Source organism: Octodon degus, unplaced genomic scaffold (genome assembly GCF_000260255.1).
Source record: "Octodon degus isolate 3935 unplaced genomic scaffold, OctDeg1.0 scaffold00017, whole genome shotgun sequence".
NCBI lineage: Eukaryota > Metazoa > Chordata > Mammalia > Rodentia > Octodontidae > Octodon > Octodon degus.
In genome coordinates this window covers 2,532,581-2,554,659 of record NW_004524593.1, presented here as the reverse complement: position 1 = coordinate 2,554,659, position 22,079 = coordinate 2,532,581, and the positions used below count along the sequence as shown (strand labels likewise).

The 22,079-nt window shown below is 44.2% G+C and overlaps 1 protein-coding gene across 2 annotated transcripts in view; it reads left to right on the top strand.

The window, feature by feature from the left end:
• Window positions 1-22,079, top strand: part of Tnn (tenascin N) — a 72,815-nt gene that overhangs the window by 4,041 nt on the left and 46,695 nt on the right. For both annotated transcript variants that reach the window (XM_023710383.1, XM_004626782.1), the window contains exons 4-8: window positions 2,625-2,810; window positions 3,942-4,031; window positions 14,906-15,169; window positions 19,780-20,043; window positions 20,683-20,946. In XM_023710383.1, coding sequence (XP_023566151.1) covers window positions 2,625-2,810; window positions 3,942-4,031; window positions 14,906-15,169; window positions 19,780-20,043; window positions 20,683-20,946 — 1,068 coding nt within the window. The remainder of the gene's footprint in view (window positions 1-2,624; window positions 2,811-3,941; window positions 4,032-14,905; window positions 15,170-19,779; window positions 20,044-20,682; window positions 20,947-22,079) is intronic.

Here is a 22,079-nt window from a genome sequence, read left to right as displayed (position 1 = left end):
TAGCATTATGAAAAAGAATGAATCAGAGTGACCTGGCCATCTTGTCCGGTTTCTTGTCCATCACTCAAGATTTTTGACTTTCACAACTTTGAAGGTGGTTAACAGTCTTAAAGGGCAGAGAGGAAGGGACAAGGGAGCAGGTGTTCCCTTTTTTAGCAGAGGAGCTTCCCCTAAAAGTAATCCACCTGGCAGCTGTACTCTTTAGAGAGTCTTATTTCCTTAAGAAAGTTCTTAAAGTAGCTCCTCAAGGGTTTGCGGAAATTGCGTTGAGTAACTGATCCGTTTCTCTGCTCAACACATTTGTATTGAGTGCCTGGTGGCAGCACAGTTCTGTGTACTCAGAAGAATTTACTCCCTCCATCCTGCCCCAAACTCCTGGGGAAAGCCCCAGGTGGATGGGACTTTGGCGTGTTTGTCTTTGCAGATTAGGCTGTGTGTCCTATTTTGGTGGCAGAATAGAGCAGAGTAAGGATAGACAGCATGGAGAGCATCAGCAAAAGCAGGGAGAGAGAGAGAGAGAGAGAGAGAGAGAGAGAGAGAGAGAGAGAGAGAGAGAGAGAGAGAGAGAGAGAGAGACAGAGACATGCAGAGACAGAGCTGGCAGCTTGAGGGCACAGTTTTTGATGGCCCACGCCAGTGTCTGCAGCTGGAGATCCCTAGAAACACACCTGTAGTTGAACAAGTTGGGTTGATTGTTTTAGCATAGCAGAATGTACATCATGGAAAACTGTGGGGACATCCCAGTAAGAGGGTGCAGGAATGGAGTGATTCTAGAATTTGGGGTTGGGCTAGCTAATTGGGGGGAGGATTTAAGGGAGTGGGGATTTGGTTTGAGCTGGATGCTGTCAAGCAATGGGGTAATTCTGTGGTTGGTATCTTAGTTGCACTGAGAGGGGGTGGACACGTCAAATGGAAAGAAGTGGCCGTCATTCCCGTGAGTAAGGAGATGGGGTGCTTGGACATTAGTGAGAGCAGCAGCCATGTGTTTGTCTGCCGTCAGCCATGGTCACTACAGAGGCTTGCTTTTGGCTTGGTCTAATGTGGTTGCAGAGTGGCCCTGTCTTATGCTGATGTCGAAGTGGTTCATATCCATGGGGAGAGCCCCAGTCCAAGAGGGCCATGCCAGACTTCCATTTTTGTCTGTGTCTGTGTCTGCGCTAAGCTAGGGCACAGTCCAGCTTCCCAGCGATGGACATGTGTTCTGAAAGTCTTAGCAACGCCTCTGGGAGCTGTTAAATTCTGCTACTGTGAAGTTTGTCTTCCTGTCTGATCTGATTTAAGCTAAACACATTATTTTTTTGTTCCTAAGGGAAGTCCAGACTGAGCAGTCCTTATCCCCCCATTATAATCTTGAACACTTGTTAAATCTTTGTTTTCATTTGGGAATCCTTCCCAATTCTCTTAGGCCACGTAGGAGACTCCATCACCTTCATTACTCTCCTCTTCACTTGACCCCCCAGGGAATTCCATCTTTGAAAGGAATCTAGAAACAGAATGAGGAGGGAGACTTGGCAGGCAAAATCTGGTAGTGAGAGGAGGAAATGCATGGGAAGGAAGGTGCAACACAATTCTTTATCCATAACAGAAGATCCGGGCCACTCAGGGCTGAGGAGCCTTGAGACCAATGAGTTCACACCTTGGCTGACCTATTGGTTTCCTGTCCAGGACAAGTGGTCAACCAGCTTAGGCAGAAACACTTGCAGAAAGCTAAGTTGGAGATAGGACAGCAGAGGGGACAGGGCTTACATCCAGGGCACTTACATCTGCCCAGTTCTAAATTTCTGGACCAACCTTCATCAGCAGCCTGGGATTCCATGAATTTTGCAATTTCAAAGTGTTCTTCAAAGATATGAGCACTGCCCACTGGAAAGCACCTCCCTAGAACTGCTGCAGCAGTCTATTGCTTTGTATTATGATTTCATGTTTCTTCCCAAATGGAAGGGCAAACATTTAGCTCTCAGTACTTCATGATGAATACAGATGTGCGATCATTTTAGATTCATAAGACAGATAGGTGAGGCAGCACAAATACCTTAGGAGAGATGTGGGAAAACTAAAGTCTGGTAGAAGGGACTAGGAGGATATATAGAAAAACCAAGTCACCTACTTTGTAGTTTTCGCCTCAAAATCTGTTGCGGCAAATTTTGGGGAAGGGCTATAATTAGAGCCATGGAAGAAGGAACTGGTATAGAAAACTTGAAATACATGTTTGCAACTTTACATGGAAAGACCTGTGTATCTCATCCTGAGGTTGTCTCTGAGTACAAGGACTTGGTAACCAAAGGCATGGGCATTAGAGCTGTCTAGGCCCTGGCTGGGTGGTGTGCATGGTTGACTTTGAGGGCTATGGCTCGGGCTTGGCCACGGTCAGCTTGCACAGGAAGGGCTGCATTGCACTTGTTGGGTGCAGAGATTTTCCCAGAACAGTTTCTTTCCATGGAGAATGTGAAAACAGCAGCTAGTTGTGATTTGGGTGGCTCTGAGAGGCCCCTTCAGCTCCACATCCTGGAACTGTAGCCAGCTCTCAGTGGATCAGGGGCCAAATGCGGCAATTAACAACTTCTTTTATACCTTCATGACCTCTGCTTATCATTTTCTCTTGCCCTCTCTGGCCCCTCACCTAGATCTTGCTGTGGTTGGCACTGCCTGGGTGACAGAAGAGACTGAGAACTCCCTTGATGTGGAGTGGGAGAATCCCCCAACTGAGGTGGACTACTACAAGCTGCGATATGGTCCGTTGACAGGGCATGAGGTGGCTGAGGTCACTGTACCCAAGAGCCGTGAACCCAAGAGCCGATATGACATCACTGGTAAGAGTCAACAAAGGGGGTGTGAAATGACGCTGTGGATGCTGAGGTGGGGACAGTGTGCATAATGGGTCCTAGGACCTTTGGAATTACACTCAGACCCTGACCTCTGAGACTGCCAGGCAAGAGCCTGCATCCGAGGCCTGCAGACTGTGTTCCAGCTTCCCAGAGTTGGACTCCCAGGGCACCTTGTAAACAGAGCACCCTTCTGACATGTTCTCTCAAATAAGACCCTATCTGTGTGTTAGGGTGGATTTGGTAACACACAGAGCTTCCTTTTGGAGAAATGTGTGTGTGTGTGTGTGTGTGTGTGTGTGTGTACTGAAGCCTAAGGAGGGACTTGAAATTGCTTTATTGAACCCAATGCCTGGAAGGGCATCAGAGGCCTGGAGAGGGGACTCAGCCAATTCTGCTGAGAGCTGGAACTCAGGAAATGAAAACACAAGAGTGGGCCAAGCTTTACATTGCTTGAAATTAATACATTTTTCAGGGCACTCTTTAAAAAGTCATATACAATCATGAGTACCTACTTAGGCACAGTGCTTTGGAAGAAGTCCGTGAAGCTGAAGGGCCTGAGGGTTATTTACCACCTGTTAAATTCTCAATCTTTGTCTGACATCTACCCGCCCCCCCCGCCCCCCGTCGTTGAGGGAACATCTTCTGGCATTCTCAGCATTTGTCGGGTGGATGAGTGGGAGCCCCATTCATGCTGCTGTTTGACTGCCTTTTACCGGTGGAATGTGAATATTGTGTCATAAAGAATATTCATTCATGTTGCTTCTATGGAGAAGTAACTTTAACAGGAAAGAGAGGAAAAATCTGGGCTAATTATTATAATGAAAAGGAAAGGAACATTTAAGAGAAGATGATTTTGGGGAGAAAATATTGGGGCTATCAATAAAATTAAAAAGTAAGTTCTAGATGACCCAACAGAAAGACACAGTCCACCATCTGTAGCTCCTCTGTCCTGGTCCTCCCACAATGGGAAAGCCCCTTGATGGGGCTTCAGAGCCCACTGATCACAGGGGCAGAAGCCCTCACCTACCTCTCCCAAGAAGGATCCAGGGGAAGAGCAGTGCTGTAAGTGGGCCCAGGGGCCTGTCCTCACGTCCAGCGCTGCCTGCTTGTTTCCAGGTCTGGAGCCTGGGACGGACTATAAGATCACAGTTGTCCCCATAAGAGGAGAGCTGGAGGGCAAGCCGATTCTCCTGAATGGCAGGACAGGTAAGCTGTCTGGAGGTGCTGTTGATTTTTACTTACATTCTTATTCTCATGTGTTTTTTGGATGGCTCCTTACTGAATGAAAGTTTCAGGATTTACATGTAGAGATGTGCTACCCCTTCAAGTATGGATATCTATTTGTGGGGGCAAGGAAAGGCAAACTTTTATTTCAGATTTTTCTTACTATATAAATCCCCTCTGAACCTTGGTGTCAAGGGACAAGATGATTTCTGACATCTTATTTTTTACTTATCTTAGTCCCTGGCTTTGTGGTGTTTATTTTCCTGGATGTAGGGACATAGGTAAGGACAGGTGGTCTCTGATTTCTTTTTCTTAGTGCACTGTGCTTTTCCTGATGCCCACACTTGACTAATCTGCTTTGAAATGTCTGAAGATATTAAAGACTGATGCGGGAGTGATGGTTTAGTTAGCATCTGTATATTAAGAAAATAGATAATGACAGAATGTTATAAATCATAATTTATAACTTATTAATCTGAGCAGAATTTGAAAATGTAGACATATAGACAAGACATCTGTGTAACTTTGTGTTTTTTAACACTGCTCAAGCCCATACTGAATTGTGAGCCTCCTATGATAACTCTACTCCTGCCTATCCCAGGCTGGGAACCTGTGGTCTAGAAGGGAAGGAAAACTGGTGGAGGATAATCCCTGGAGCCTTGCAGGGCTCTCTGAGTTCTGAGTCTTGCTTGAAAAGTATTTTAGTTCTTTTCAATTCAGTATTGGAAGTTGCTAGTTGAGGTGGTGAGAATCAGGCACAAAGGCTGAGCTCACTGTTTTACCTACTTAAGAGATTGCAGGTCTGGAATGTGAAAGTTATAGTCAGGTAGTTGTTTGTTTGGTCCTGAGTAGAACTCAGGTCCCTGTGCTTGCCAGACAGGCACTATGCTGCTGAGCTATATCTCTGACCCCTAGTTGGATAGTTTTGAAGGATAAGATGAAATCGAATCTATAAATTAGATAACACAGGTTGTGTTTCCTGTGGATAGTGGACTAATGAAGAATTTCAGAGAGCAGGAAAATGGCAGGTACCTCCTTCCTTCCAGTAGTTTTCTCTGTAGCTGTGAACTGAGTTTCCTGTGTCTTAGGCATCATCCTCTTTAAGTGCTTTTCAAAACTATCTCATTCAGTTTTCACAAGAATTCTACAGATTAGGTGTTACTATTTTTTGTGTCATATGTATGAAAACTAAGGCTATGAGAAGTTCAGCTCAGGATCATCAACTAGGAAACTTTAGCTAGATTTGAATGAATGTTGTACAGGCCTGAGCCCTGGGGTCTAGCCCAAAGGCAAAGCCTTTCTCAGTTGTACTCCTTAGAAAAGATAAATATTTTTTCTTCTGTTCTGTAGCCAATAAAAGAGAGAAAAATTAACCTCTTATCTCTAAAATGTGTGTAGGGATTTTCCCCATATACCAAGTAATTCTCCATCAGATGCCAACAGGATGTCCAGTTCAGGTTGGTTCGGTTCAGTTCAGTTTCATTCAGTTCAGTTCAATTCAGTGCGGATACTATCTAACAAAAGTTGAGGATCAGTCTCAAAGACCCCTCTCCCTTTGGATTCCAGTCATGTCCTGGTTGTGACCTGTATTTCTGACCAACCAACAATAAATTTATGGTTGGGAGCCAGTAAATCTGACTTGGTCCTTGGGCTCAGTTAATTTGCTTCAGCAGCTCACCGACCTGAGGGAAACACTCCTTACATAACTCATGCATTACAGAGGATGTCATAAAGGAAAACATGAAAAGGTGTGTAGGACAAGGTATTGGAGAAAGACAAGGGCCTTTCAAGCCTCTCTGTCCTGTCACTCTGCAGGCGTCTCCACAACTTCAGCAGCGGGGAAGCTCTGGAACCCTGTCCTTTGGAAATCGAGGGCCTTATTCTATGGGGCATGATCGATTAAAGCATTGGCCATCAGGGAATAAACCTTTAGCACTTCTCCCTACCCTATCTTGAGAGTGAGGGGAGTTTGGCCGAAGGGTTCAAATTGCTAATCAAACGGTTTTGTTGCCTTTAGAAGTTCAGCTCCTCTCTTGAAGATAGCTCAGCCATCAGTCATCCCTTTTGTATACAAAAACAAAAAAGACACCAATCACATTGGAAATGATAAAGGTTTTAGGAGACCTGTGCCAGGAAATGCGGACAAAGACCAAGTATAATTTTCATATTATGCAGTATCATACCTCTCTTTCTTCTCATTTGTTACAGTTGGTTAATTTTCATACTGTTTGCTCCTTCACTGAGAGAGGGTTGGGACTCTTCATTGTCTTAGGAGAAGGTCTGACTCTTCTTAGCCTCCTTGGGCCTCTCCAACCTAGGTTTGTTATTCTCACTACTTCCTAATAGGAAGCTTTCCTTTGGCCAGTTTGTTCTTGGGGTTTCCTAGCACAGAAGGCTTATCTGTACATTGTGCATGTGTTTGTATTGTTACTTCAGCCTAGAAAACCTGTTAATATCTCTACCTATGAATTAATTCAACAAATGTTTATTGCTGGGTACAGCTGAGCTAAAACACATGGTCTCTTCAGAAACTAACAAAGATGATATGACCTGCTGCCTGCCCTGCGGGGTGCATAGCAGCCCCAGCGCTGATCCTTCCAGGCTCTGCTCAAACCTCCCTGCTTCACAGAAGCCTTCTGTGACCACATTAAATGTCAGCAATCTCTGCCTCTGAGTTCCTAGAACATTTAATTGCATGTGGCCTTGAATTGCTGGCTAACCTTTCAAGTATATTATTTGAGCTAGAATATTAGTGCCCAAGAAGTGTTTTTATTGCCAATTATATCCCAAACTGGATGGTTATTTTACTGGATTGCCAATAAATCTGTGTCATGTGTTCTATTAACATACAAAAGAGAAAGACCCTATAATTTCTAAGGGCAGGAAATACTTTCAACTGGCTAGACTGTTAATTAATTTAAGAGGAAAAATAATCTGTTTCTTGTAAACGTTTTGTATCTCACAAGATAAAGACCCTGAAATTTAAGGTTAGCGTGGAGCTGGGCAAGGAAGAAAGGACATGCCTCAGGTATTTTCCATTTAAAAAGTCACCCTGTGGAATTTGTTAAATCAAACCTTTTGTGACCAAGAGGGTATTGAGATGTTGCAGCTGCTCACCAGAGAAAAAGGTCCAGGTCCTCGGCCAAGGTCCTGCAACCATGAGCAGCAAAGCCAGGTGGCGGCTGGAGCTATGGCTGCAGGTCCCAGAGCCAAGAGTGATCTTTTAAATTGGGAAAGGAAAGCATACATTGTTTACACAGCACCCACCCTCATTGGGTAAGAAGGGCGGGATCATGGGAAGCTGGAGAGCTGGGGAATGGAAGGGAGGCCTGTGAGAGGGAGTACTTGTTGCTTCTCCATGGGTTGGGGTTCACAGTTCCAAAAGTTCATAAGAAAACAGGGCCTGGTGGGGGACGTAAGTCAAGGTTTTCATATATATTTAGAAATGCGAAAACGTCTTATCGTGAGCTCCACCCATTTACCATGCTAACTAATTATCTTCCTATACCCTGCCACTTGTAATTAAATTAAGTTTACCTCAGATCTCAGAATCTTTCACTTACCAAATGAATGCTACAAAAGGGACAGAGTTGACAGATAGTTCTCACCCTGTCAACACACTCAGAGCACACAGCACCCTGCAGCAAGGCACAGCTTCAGAAGTGGCGCAGCCTCAAGGGCAGTGAGCTTCAAAAAGTCCCTTCACCTTTGCACAGGCCCTCCCAGCCACAGTGCACAACCAATGACAAGAAAGGCAGGTCTCTAACTATTGTCTTCAGTTTCCCAGTCTAGAGGGTGAAGACCAATCTCCCCCTTCCCTCCATCACCACTGCTGTGGGTAGTGAGTATAAGACAACGGCTCTGTTATCTTTCACAAGTTCTCAAGCACAGCAGAACCTGTGGCCTAACAGTTACTTGCCAACAATTTTCCCAGAACTTTCTGCCTTGGGCTGTGCTGTCTTCATTGCATTCTCATTGTTGGGCAAAATACCCAGCACCCAAAGTTGAAGAAGGAAAGGTTAATTTTAGCTCACAGTATGTAGAGGCTTTAGTTCATGGCCAGCTGACTCCAAGGCAGGGTAGTGTGGCACAGGGGTCTGGCAGACAAGAAAGAGCTAATGGCACTGAAAAGTGGGGCCTGGTGGTGGTGGTGGTGGTAGTAGTTATGGGAAGCAGAAGGACACAGACCCTTCCGGGCCACGCCCCCATGTTCCACCTCCAACCAGGCTTTGCCTCCCCCTGTCACACTGAGCTATAAACTGGTCAGTGGACTGATCCAGTGATCAGCCTCCCGCAGCCCCCAGGATCTGGTCACCGCCCCATCCACGAGCACATGAAGCTTTGGGGGGCCATTAGAAATACACCATCATCATGCTATGGAATAGAGATTTTGTTTCTCTGGCTTTTTCACATTTTTACTGATTTCCAAACACTTGAAATGGCCTAGTTTCTAACCCTTTCTTTCCAAATCTCTTTCCTGTTCCAAGATGAGCTCTGGTCAGCATTCAGAGCTCTGGTCTCACGCACAGCCAGCACAAATACCAGAGGCTGACAGGTAGCAACGATCTTTATCATTGGAGCAGCCATCGTATTCCAGAGTGCTTCTGTATATTATGAAGCTTCATAAATATCATCTGTGGTCCTTATAGTAGTATTCTGACTATTATTTCATTTTATAGATAAAAGAATTGCAGCCTGTGCTGTTTAGGAGACTCAGGATGAATAGCCGAGCCGCCACTGAAACTCAAATTCACTTGAGATCACAGTTGCTAACCTTCACAAAGGAAGAGCTGGAGGAGAGCGGGAAGAAGGGTCTCTCTAAGCACATTCTCTACAAATGGTGCCTTTTGAGTAATTTTATTGCTATCGTGGAAAGACAGTCATGAAAGCCTGTGAAAACAAGCTGCTGGAAAATGCACAGGTGCAGTAGTTTCAGGCATCGGTAAGGTACTTTACAGTGTGGGCCTGCCAAATAGTTCAGCGGATTAAAGTGCCTGCAAGCAGGCTCAGGGGCCAGGCCTGCCATGCTGACCCTGTCCCCCGGGGCACTCTGGGACTGCAATTGAGAGTGAGTGTGGTGGCGCGTGCCTGTAATCCCAGCTCTTGGGAGGCTGTAAACAGGGGGATCATTATGAGCCTGATCTAGTAGTGAGACCCTGAACACCCTGTAGACTCTTCCCTAAAAAATACGGGACAAAAAGGTAGTTTACAGTGATTTGAACCCACCTTCAAATCAGTGGGATAGGACCTCGCCTCTGTCTTTGGCCCCAAGCTCGTATCTCCATATATGTTCCTGGTCGTTCCATTTTCTACCACCCACTGGATGCTGCAGAGGCAGCCGCTGTGGATGCAGGAATCAGTTCCTAATGCCCATGGCTGTATGTTGGGGGGTGCAGATATGCTGCTGAACATCACGAAGCAGGCTGAAGGCGGCCATTCCGTACCCAACCCTATAGTGAATCTTGTCATACAGACTTCCTTCATGCAAGCAGAGCTTCTGATTAGCTGCTTCTACACATTCACATTTTACCATTTAGAGCTCTTTGAGTCAGGGGCTACCTTTAGTCTAACTGACATGAATGCAAAGGTAAGTCACCTATCAAAATTGTGAGTTTTAAAAGCTGGGTGTGCTGGCACACAGCTGTAATTGCAGCATTTTGAGAGGCTGAGGCAGGAAGAGCACAAGTTTGAGCTCAGCTGGAGCTACTTTATGACTTAGTGAGATTCTATCTCAAAATAAAAATAAGAATGAGCTGGGGATGTAGCTCAGTGCAAAGGCTTTCCATTAAACCCTCGGTATAAAAACTAAATCTTACAGATACTGCCTTTAATTTATCTTACAGATACCTCCTTTAATCAGAGGACTCCTCTGATCTTGGATAACTCCCAGAAAGATCTAGCAAAACTGTTAATGTCCAGCAGGTAGGAAGTTGCAGACAAATGAGGAAATCAGGCTGAGGTGGACAGACATTGTCGTGTAGTTGCAGGTACAGCTGTGATTCATCTGTGATTTATCTGTGATTTGGCCAGCCTCTGTGCTCCTTGAAGACTTCTGCTGTGGAAAAACTATTTAATGATGTGCATATCCTTTCTTGCTGCAGGCAGGTGCTTATGCCGCTGAGCTATCTCCCCATCTTTCCCTAGTCTTGTGTCTCAGCATTTCATTATTATCCTGAAAGTCAAGGAGACCAGCTTCGTGCAAAGCTTCCTTTGGGTTTAAGTTGTTTTTAGGGAAGTAAGAGAAAGGGGAGAGAAGTATGTAGAGAGCCCTGGGTTCTAGGCTGGCTCCACCTCCAGCAGGCTCTGTGAGCTTGGTGAAGTCATGTTTCCCCCTGAGTTGAGCTTCCATGTCTCCTGTCATACTCAGCCTGGGATGACCTGTTTTGTCTCCCCGCCTTTCATATCCCAAAGCCCTTTTCCTGGCTTTGCTCCATCACTGCAGTGCTGTGGGACTGCTGAGGGAGAGGTGGTCCCGGGCTCACTGCTGTTGGTTTTGCTTGCCTGTGAGGATGGGATGGGCCTCTCTCACACACAGAGGCAGCATCCACACTGCTGAGCTGTGCCCTGAGCTGGGGCCTGGGAGTTGTAGGGGTAAGCGCTGCTCTGGGTCAGGGAGAGGAGATGCCAGCACTCTGGGCTGTATAGATGTGGGCTGCGTGGGAAGGGTGAGGGCCAGGGACTTCAGGAGCAGGGCTGCTAGGATGCTCTTGCGCTCTTCTCTCACCCTTACTTTCCCATTTCCAGGACATCATTACTTTCTCCACATTCAGGTACTGCCTTTGGAGGGCTCCCGTCATCCCTTCCCTATCACATGCAGCATTGTTTCTTGAATAGAGTGGGTGACAGTGTGGGGAAGGAGTCCTCCCTGCTGTGCGTGCTTTCTCCAGGGCAACCTCTTCGAGGCCTCTTGAGCCTCTGCAGCCCTGGAGGGGCCCTGCTGTGGGTGTCTGCATCATGCTTGTCCACTCCTTTTTTCCCCCTTGATGCGTACTCTGTCAGTGGTGTGCACCCAGGGTCTGTCTTCAAGAACCACCAGGTCAAGGTCATTTTCTCTCCTTCACTGTCTCTCCAAATTCTAATTTCCTGTGGTTTCTGGGTTTCAGATTATGGATCACACTTGCTGGCATCGCCTCTAGCCACTGGCTTATTCTGTGCGGGTGCTCTGGCCTCCTGCTGTCCTCTAAATAGATGAAGCAGGACCTGTGGACTTATTGCTCCTCCCGCCTCGAATGAATTTCTCCCAAATTACACCTGGCTAGTTGCCTCATTTCATTCAGTCTTTGTTCAGATGTAATCCCTTCTATGAGGGAGAACTTTCCTGAATTCCTTGCCTAAAGTCATGACTATTGTTAGTTTATCATTTTCTTTGTCCTTTTGGTGCTGGTGATTGATTCTAGAGAATACTAAGCGCATGGTCCTTCGCTGGGTTCCACCGCTAGCCCTTGTTTGTCTTTCTGTCCTCTCTACCTTGTCATACCTGTCCTCATAATACTGTATTCCTTGTTTACTGTTCTCTCCTCCCAAGAGAAAGTAAGCTTCATAAGAGAGTCTTTACTCATTGGCTGTATTAGTTTCACAAAGCTGTGCTAACAATGTACCAAAACCTGGATGGCTTCAGACAGTACAAATTTTTGTTCACAGAGATGGAGGTTACAACCAAAAATCAGAGAGAAAGAAGGGCTGCAAAAACAGCCAACATTTTGGCCCTAGCCTTTCAAGGTCAGTGAGGACTCAGGACACAGGAGAACCTGTCCTGTAACATCATATAACTCAGCTGTGTCCCAAATTTTCTGATCAAGGGGATTATGGGACCAAAGAGGAAAGTGATCGATGATGTAGAGTGTGCCTAAGGAGAGTCACATGGGGAGAAAACATTCTCCCAGGCTTTCACAGAGAGCAAATTGGTTAAGCAATGGCCGTGACTCATCCACATGGCTGACACTGACAGTGGATCTACAAACTGTGGTAATAGGGGGCTCAGGCTAAATCCTGCAGGGACTTGACTGACCTTGTCACATACAAAAGTTACATTTCTTGTTAGACAGGTCTTGCTTTATCTTGGTCTTAATCAGCAGAAAAGTATAAAAATGAAGTATGAAAAGTAAAGCCATATTAATAAGCTGAGCTGTAAAAGGCTCAAGTCAACAACTTGTGACATTGCCAGTCCTATGGATAGCCCACTACTATTATGGACTACTGGACTATATTGGAATATTTTGCTGAATTCATACAGCTACAATGTTTAAATGACAATGGAATACACATCTCTGAAAAAACTAAGCAAAAAAAGGGGATACAAATGAAGGGCCATTTTTGTATCTGTATATTCAACATAGGATAGATATACAGCTACTTTCTCTTAATTCAATGAGTAGAAAGATTTGTGCTAATAGTTTTTATGGACAGGATATCATGTCTGCATCTTTTTAAATTTTTTTTTATAAATTTATTTTATTTATTTATTTATGTGTGTGTGTGTGTGTGTATGTGTGTGTGGCCAGCTCAGCCCACCTAGGGGTGGGACTGGCTGGCATGTGGTGCTGGGGGATTGAACCACGGTCCATGTGCTTTGCTAAGCTTGTTCTAAGTAGGTGCTTTAGACCACTGAGCCATCTCACCAGCCCTCATGGCTGCATCTTATACTATGAATAACCACTAAGAAGACAACAATATGCAATGTATTAATTATTGAAACTGTCCTACTAATCGGTTTTGAAACTGTCTCATTGCTATTTGTTTCTCAATAAAATTATTTTTTAAAAAAGATGGAGGTTAGAGTTTGACATCAAGCTATCCCCAGGGCTCCCTCTGCTGGCTGGAGGGGAGAATGCCTTTTTGTACCTTCTAGCCCGTGGTGTGCCTGTAGTGGGCAACTTTAGTGCTTCTTGATTCATAGGTACATGAAGCCACAGGTCTGCCCTCTTTTTTGTGTGTCTTTATATCTTTTTCCTGATTGTGCACATTTGTCTCTGTGTCCACATTTATTCCTTTACAAGGGATGCCAGTCACTTTGGACTGGGTCCACCATACTGACATCTTTTGAACTCTATTATCTCTATAAAGACTTTCTAAATAAGGTCATATTCTAAGCATAGTGGGCACAGTTCAGTTCATGACACTACAGAATTCCCAGCATTAAGTGGATGCCCAGTAACTTGGAGAAGTCAGTGACACCTAGGTGAGTGATCTTAAGTAGATTATCTAATGTTTCTCGGTCTGGTGTGCAGTTGTGGGTCTCAGGTAGCCTTTATTGATTTTCTAAACTGGTGTGTAGGCAATCTGATAAATGCCTTATATTTTTTCCATAAAAGAATGTATGAAAGAGCACAAAACACTTAATATGTGCTCAGTATGTGGACAGTTGATTTACTAAATGAAATATTCGCTGCCTCTGGTAATGAAACATACTTTATTTTTACGTACAAATAACACACTGCATTGGAGAGAGATGTGTGTTAGGAAGGCGCATGGCAGCCGATGGTACACAATGGGACCACTTGAAGCCGTGTCTTCTTTTTGGAGAGCCCTTGACCAAGAGACCAAGAGCAGCATGGGGAGGAAGGAAAATGTGTAGGTGTCGGGGAGTGGGAAGCTGTGCCAAGTGCCTTTTGCTGAGAAGTGCTGATCTGCGAGCAGGAGGCCTGCGTGGAATGCCCAGTGTGGCTCTGTGCACCACGCAGTGACTTCGCAGGGTGTGCTCACAGAGCTTCCTTCTAAAGCTCTCCAGTGGCAAGAAGTTGGGCAGGGAAGTTGACCTGGAAAGATGGAATGGAAAAGGACTAAATTATAAATGGAATCTGTGAAACAAAAATATAACCCAAATCAATGTCAAGTCCAGGAAATATATGTGGAAAAACTTGGGATAATATACCTTAATATGGAGGTTCCCAACTTTTAATATGCATGAGTTACTTGAGAGTTCTTTTCTTTTCTTTTCTTTTTTTTTTTTTTTTTTTGAAACAGGGTCTCGCTGTGTAGTACAGACTGATCATGAACTCACAACTACCCTCCTGCTTCAGCCTCCTGAGTGCCAGGATTGTGGGCATGTACCATCATGCCCAGCTTCTTGAGTTCTGAAAGTTTATTTTGAAAATAGAGATGCCAGAACTTACCCAAGACTTTCTGAAGTAGAACGTCGAGTTGTGGTACTTAGCAGATACTGCTATAAGTTTAGAACCTCTGGGTAGGAACATGTATGGAAAAGATTAGGGATTTTTAAGGCCATGAATAGGTTGCTGGGAAGCACACTTGTGTCTAGTGTATGGCCAGCATATTGCTCTGGGTTCATTTTTTAAGAAATAAATGCCACTCTGGCAGTTCGACTGTTTTATTCACTCATGGGTGCTGAGTGCCATCCGTACCCTGGCACATAATGATGTGCAACGAATTGTTGCTTTGGGGAGTTTTATTTGTAAAAGCAAAGGAAAGACCTTTGCACACACATACCTGTCAAGTCTAGAAACTAAAACAGAAGGAATACACAAAAGAGGTGAGTAGTTTTGACTTGAGGAAATTTGGAAGGGAATGATACATTCTCTTGAAAACTTGCTGGGTGGTCTCCTAGAAGAGGCATTAGATGGCTTCTGTTTGCCTGTGTCAGGTAGGCTCCTTTGAAGTTGTTGCCCTCGAAGGAGTTTTCTCTAATGTGTTCAGTGATCTGAAAATAGAGTGGACTGTTTTGTTCCCCAGAGAGCCCTTCCTTAGCGGCCAGATGCCCACCTGTCAATGAATGGTGGAGCGAACACTTTGTGTTGTACAGATTATTCAAGGAGGCTGCCCAGATGAGCTAGATCTTAAAGCATCTGTGATCATGATCAACCAAGGGCTTTGTCGAACTTTTGTGTGTTTTTATAAAGAAATTGATGGCCCAACTGATGTGGTCACTAAGCAAGTGACAGAAGATACTGCAGTAGTCTCCTGGAACCCAGTGAAGGCCGACATAGACAAGTATGTGGTGCGCTATGTCTCCCCCGACGGAGGGACCAAGGAGACAGCAGTACCGAAGGACCGGAGCAGCACCACGCTGACAGGCCTGAAGCCAGGAGAGGTGTATGAAGTCTATGTGTGGGCTGAGAGGGGCAGCCAGGGAAGCAAGAAAGCTGACACCAAGGCCCTCACAGGTAAGGGAAGAACGGAAACATGACGAGTTTCCTCAGGGAACAATGAAGGTTGATTTTGGATCAGGAGGTCATTGCACTTGACACCAGCTCTGTTCATAAGGGAAATCTGCAAAGACAATTTGCAGTCTCACAATTATGATTATTTTCCTTTTTCCTCTCACTTAAAACTGAAGAGACTAGACTTTTTATTTGAAACAGGTCATTCTTGTTCGGGCTGGAATTCCATATGCAACTTTTTCAGATTAGAGCAACATGTTCTCATTTTCATTTTTTGAATGTGAAAACTCAAAACATCATACGGACAGTGAATTTGAATCCTTATCCCAGTTTGTAGTGCTGCCTGGGCACTTTGCATATAATCTGGAGCTCTTTTTCAGACCATGGAAATAGTTTGTATGCTCTGAGTCTACAGTCACCAAATGTACTGATTTTGCCTTTACATTTTCAGAAACTTAAGGGTCTCCATAATACTCCAACTCCTTTTGCTCAGCTTGTGCCCGTGGGTATCATAGATGGCATTCTTTCAGTTTAAGTTTCCTCTGATGCTTCCCTGAATTCAGAGCAGCCTCTTCTTGGTTCCTGCTGCAGTTTCCAAAACACTTGACAGGAAATCAGAGCAAAAGGACTCATTTATTATCTGGACACTGAATATATAGAGACTGTCAGAGAAGCAGGCACATAGTTAGGAATACAGTTTGAGAGGCTTAGCTGTCCACATTTTAATTCTGTTTCTGCCATTTGCTAGCTGAGTAGCTTTGGGCAAGTTACTTCACCTCTGTTCTTCAGTTTCTTATCTGGGAAGTAGTACACAAGTGTGTCTACATCAGAGGGCTTTGGGGAGGGTTATAGGAATTGATTCATATAAAGTCCCTGACACACAGCAAGTGCTATGGAAGGGACAGCAATGATTATTTCTTAGACTGGCAATCAGCATTTGGTCTTTGTAATATTTTGTGACTCCTGAGTCCCAGTGGGATTCAAAGAATTGATCTCTTCTCCATACAAGGACAAAAATTGACAGTGAGAATGATAAGACCTAAATTTGTTTAAAATCAGAATCAGTAAACTTCTGTAGAGGACTAGAGAGTAAACATTCTTAGCTTTCGGGACCAGAAACGTTTCACTTGCAGCTACTCAGCTCTGCCAAGAAAGCCTGAAAATAGCCACAGACAAGTACCATGTAAATGAACTGGGATGAGTAGGTTCCAGTAAGACATTATTTATAAAAAGTTGAAGTGTAATCCAAGCAATCTTGGAGGCTGAGGCAGAGGACCTGCAAGTTTAAGCCCAGCCTAGGTACCTTAGACTGAGTGAGGTCTTGTTTCGGTGAATGAGTGAAAGAATGATCCACAGTGACTGATTTTAGCCACCTTCTGTTTTATATTATACACAACTTTCAGTTTAGCATTGTGCAAAGAAAGAGCACTTGGATCAGAATTTCTAAGACAACAGAGAGTGTAAGTGAGAAGAGTCTTCCTTCTTTTGGGGCACCACCCCACCATTAAGGATGTGGTGTTGCTGCTGGGGGAGGGGTTTGGGCATGGAGCTAGACTCTGGGGAAAGAAAGATATGAAGCAGAGTTCATGCCTGTGTCTTCAGAGTGTTCACAGTCCTCTGGGGAGAGAAGACTAGTAAAGAAATATGAAGTATGCTAAGGTATGTTCAAAGGAAATAGATATTCCTGTGGCCGTGGGAACCTAGAGGAAAGAGGTAGCAACAAATAGCTGAGGTGTGAGAGAGGTCATGTCGGGCTGTGGGAGGAGGGGACAAGTGGCTGGAACCTAGAAGGATAGTGTGAACAGAGGAAACACACAGGTGTGAGAATACGGCAGGTGAGAGAATTGTGAGTGCTTTTTGTGGCACGCGGGTCTGGGAAATTGTTCAAGAGAGAAGGATGAGGCTGGAGCACTGAAACCAACTCAGAGCCTCAGGAGCTGAGCCTCTTGTCCCTGCATCACAGAAGTTTGTGGTGTACTCTGGACTCTGTGATCCTGAAGGCTGGCCTCCCCCTTGGCTGTGTCTGCCACCAGACTGGGCCGCCCTTGGCAGCGAATGAAAGTTGGGAGCACATTTGCTTTTCCAGAAAGCTCAGGTTCTGTCAGAGTTGGTCTTTGAAACAGGGTAATAATGATATATCATTTTGTCACTATATACTAAATGATCTGAATTATTTTCTGTCCTCCCAGGGTTTATGCTTTGAGAATACTGTCATCACATGTGCCAAATGTCGTTACACTAACGACTCATATAAACATTTACAATGCACTATCTCCTTTAGTACTCACCATAGCCTCTGAGGTAGGTAGTGACAGTTCCTTCTTTGTGAAGGAAGAAACAGACTTAAATTACATAATCTGCTACACATAGGCAAGCAGTACATGGCAGAGACCAGGCTCTAACCCAGTCAAGTCACACAGAAACCTAGAGTCCACAAGTAGGATTTATCTTTATTGGTGTAGATCTCAGAAAACATCAATTTAAAACTCTCCCAGATCTCTAAAAACAGACATAAAGTTCTTATATGGAAAGAACTGACAGCTCTTACTCACAGGGTATTTTCTTTTTAGAAGAAATGTGAAGTGTGACCAAAACATAGGGAAAATGCTTAAACCAGAAACAAAATTATTATAGTAAAAGAGTTTTGTCCTGGATCTCCTTCAGTGCTCTCCCCCACTTCAGACATACCTAGCCTGTCATTCTCGCCATTTTCTGAAGCAGCTATGGAAGTCTTCTTGTTTGTCTGTCTGTCTGTCTGTCTGTCTGTCTGTCTGTCTGTCTGTCTGTCTCTCTCTCTCTCTCTCTCTCTCTCTCTCTCTCTCTCTTTTCTTTTTTGAGGAACTGGGGATTGAACTCAGGCCCTTGCGCTTGCCAGGCAAGTGCTTATTCCACTGAGCTATCTCCCCAGCCCCCTTGTTTTTCATTTTAAAGAGAAAACCCCACAAAATTTGAAAACAAGATAACAGGAGGGTAACAATAGCTAATACACTGCATATTGTTATCTTTAAATTACTCAGAGTACAAATATCAGCATTTTATTGTCTAAACTATTAACACAAACCTTTCTTTTCAATGAACTAAGAGAAATTAGTACTATAACTATCTTAACCATCATATGGCTTTGCTTGTCCATTCCCCTATCCCAGTTGTTCTTTCCTTTCTTAGTTTCTTCCCATCTTACTATGCATTTTGGATCTTATTTACTCTTTTACTCTTTATTCTTTATACTTCTCACACTAGGGAGACAATGCAATGTTTACACAGGAGTGTCTGGCTTATTTCACTTATGAGTGTGGTCTCGGGTTGCCTCCATTCACCTATAAAAGCCTCCATTGTGTCCTTACATAGAAGTCCTCTGTCATTAGGGTCTTTAGTTGCGTGTGTGTGGCTGCCTCATTGTCCTGAATTGATTTAAAACATTTACTTTACATGGTCATTTAGAGAGGGGCTGGAAGTCACACAGTGCCAGATCCAGTGAATGAGGTCAATGAGGACTCACTGTAGTGTTTTGTTAGACAAAAACTGCCATACCAGAAGTGACATCAGTGTTGTGATGGAGGATGGAACTATTTGTCCATTTCCCAGGCTGTTTCTTCTGCACACATGTTTTTTCATATTTTCTAATAATTCCTTATACTGGGAATTATTATACTGAGCTGAGGATATAGCTCAGTGACGTGAGCACCTGCCTGGCAAGCACAAAGTCCTGAGTTCGATCCCTGGTACCCCCCAAAAAAATCCCTTTAGAGTGTGCTGTAGTGTCCCTGGGTACAAATTCAGCTCACACAATTTCATTATGGCCAGAAAACACAATCAACATCCCCTTGATTTTGGAACTTTTGATTGATATGCTTTTTTTGCACAATAACTGGATGAGTTTCATTCTGAATCTTGGTCTCAGGATTATAATCATAAAAACAAGTTTCATTTCCCATGATGACATTTCTTAAAATAAACTGAGATCGGAAGTGGTAGGATGGTGCAAGCCCAATAGAAATGGGCACAATTTCATGATAGTGCTTTGTTTGAGATTCTGATTTATGGCATACTTTGAAGTGTACCTTCTCCCAACTGTAGCTCATGACTTGTTGGCTGTACTGAACAGGTTAAAACTTGTCACACACTAAGGTTTGAAGCACCCATTCTCATATTAAAGATCTCTATCTTCTGATTGGATGGTACTAAACAGCATTTTCACTAGATTTTTAAAAATATCATACCTCATATCAGAACACATGCAGAGATTTATTGAAATATTGTTTTCAGGTCCAAGGAGTTAATTAAGGATTGAATGAAAGTATGTAATGTAAATATTGGGTAAAGGAGAAGTTTGTATGTGAAGATCAATTCTTTTTACCCAAAAGCAACTTGTGGGAAAAGTTTATAGCTCTTCTATATACTGTCTCCATCTGAAAACTACTCCTTATTAAATGTGAATATCCCATTCTTGGAATTTTTGAACAGTTGCTTAATTAAACCCATAATTCATCCAAATCATGGGCATATACCAGAATGAAATTTACTGAGGTCATAATTTTGGCTGTATCTGTGCTGGCTTTTTAGGAACTCTATGGTGGTAAAAACTACCCTCTTCCTTTGTATCTTTCCTAAAGAAATTGATAGTCCAGCAAACCTGGTGACTGATCGGGTAACAGAAAATACAATCACTGTCTCCTGGGACCCAGTGGAGGCTGAAATTGACAGGTATGTGGTACGCTACATCTCTGCTGACGGAGAGACCAAAGAGGTTCCAGTGGCGAAGGAGCAGACCAGCACTGACTTGCTCGACCTGAGCCCAGGTGTAGAGTACAGAGTCTACGTGTGGGCCGAGAAGGGGGACCGGGAGAGCAAGAAAGCCAACACGCAGGCCCCCACAGGTAACTATAGAGATACGGCCCACTGAAATGGAAGTTTGAATGTATGAAGTGTGTATGGTAGGAAAGGTTTGGCCTGAGGTGAGAGATTCTGTAATTAGAATCTTAAAGATGCATGGCTGGCAGTGAGTTTGAGAAGTGTTCTCTGTGGGCTACTCTTCTCTGTTGCTGATGAGGTTCATGAAATCACTTGGCCACCAGAAGGGAGAAGTAAAGTGGAATAACTGCAATACATTTAACATCTATGGTCAAGATATAGGATCTGGTCCATACTGCAGTGTTGGTCATAATACTTGAAAGTACTCACCAGTGAAATATCTCTTGATAAAATAATAAGGTATCCTGATGTCATTTTAGACGTTTAATAGCCAATCTTGATATGCTTTATGCTTCTAAGAAGGCATTTTTCCTCCCACGTTTTAGGGAGCCAAAAGCCAAGAAAGGGTACCAAGTTTCTAACAGTTCCTCCTTTGAAATTGGGAACCAGAGACTACTTTTCCCCTTGACTACTACTAGAGATCCAGGGTGGGAATCCCTTTGGTCTGTGCTAACAACTGTAGAAGATGAAAATCAGGATGATGGGTGGTGGGAGTGCTTTCCATAGCTTCTGAGCTAAGGCTTTTCCCAACCTATTTCTTTCAGACATTGACAGTCCTAAAAATCTGGTGACTGACCAGGTGACAGAGAATATGGTCACTGTCTCCTGGGACCCCGTGCAGGCTCCCATTGATAGGTATGTGGTGAGCTACACTTCTGCTGATGGAGAGACCAAGGAGGTTCCAGTAGGGAAGGATCAGAGGAGCACCGTCCTGACGGGCCTGAGGCCAGGCATGGAGTACACATTCCACGTGTGGGCCCAGAAGGGGACCCAGGAGAGCAGGAAGGCTGACACGCAGACCCCTACAGGTAATGGAGTGTTTTTTATCACTGCGTCACTGCTGAACTCACTGTCTGCTTGGCTTAGAGGCTGATATCTCTCCGTAATAAATTATGTGCCTCTTCCTTCCTTCCTGACTTCTCTTGGAGTGTGTCTCATATAGTGCTCTCCAATCCTGGTCTCTAATGAGTGATGGTTATTGCTCTTGGTTCCTTGCTCTTCTTTGCCTCTTTGCTTTGGTAAAGAATAAATAAGAAAAAGCATAGGCAGCTGTCGTACCAAGAAAGCTAGACTTGAGGATTATGATCAAAACCAAACTTTTTGTAACCTTCCACCTACTAAAACCCTTTCTAGGGTGTTTGTCCTATTTTTGCCTTTTAGATGAATTTTAGAAGTTCTCTCACCAGAGATAGTTTAGGGATGTATCACTCTAAAAATAGACACTAGCTCAGGGTGTTCCCCAACAGCATTACAGTGGGGTTTTTTTTGTTGTTAGCTAATAACAAGCAAATAGTTCTCGCAAGTATGTACTTCTTTGTAGTACCATCCACTTCATGTAATACCCCATTCTTTATAGACAGTTCACCATTTACCTGCTAACTGCCTGCTGTGCTAGGAGGGATGGGTCAATTTCCCGTTTTCCTGCTTGTACTCTGAGCACTGTTCTTCCAGTTTTCTAAAGTGCAGGTTCAAAACCCATTTGTGTTTGGTACAGCTGGGTGATGTAAACTGAGGGGAAGTCAGGTCTGAAGGAATAGAGGTGAGCTTGAAGAAGAGGGTGAGGAAGCATCAGGAGGGATTGGAGTAATCATTTTCCTGTTGCTGGGACAGAGTACCTAACATTTGCAATTTAAAGGAAGGAAAGTTTATCTTGGCTCACCATTTCAGAAATTTTGGTCCACAGTTGGCTGGTTATGAGGTAGAAACAGCATGGTGAGGGGTGGGGAGATGGCTCAGTAGAATAAGTGCTTCCCTGGCAAGCGCAAGGGTCTGAGTTCAAATCCCCGGTTTTGCCCCCCCCCCAAAAAAAAAGAAAAGAAAAAAAACAGCATGGTGAATGGAGGAGTAGAGCAGCTCACCTATGGCAGCCAGGAAGCAGAGAGAGAGAGAGACAGAGACAGAGAGAGAGAGAGAGAGAGAGAGAGAGAGAGAGAGAGAGAGA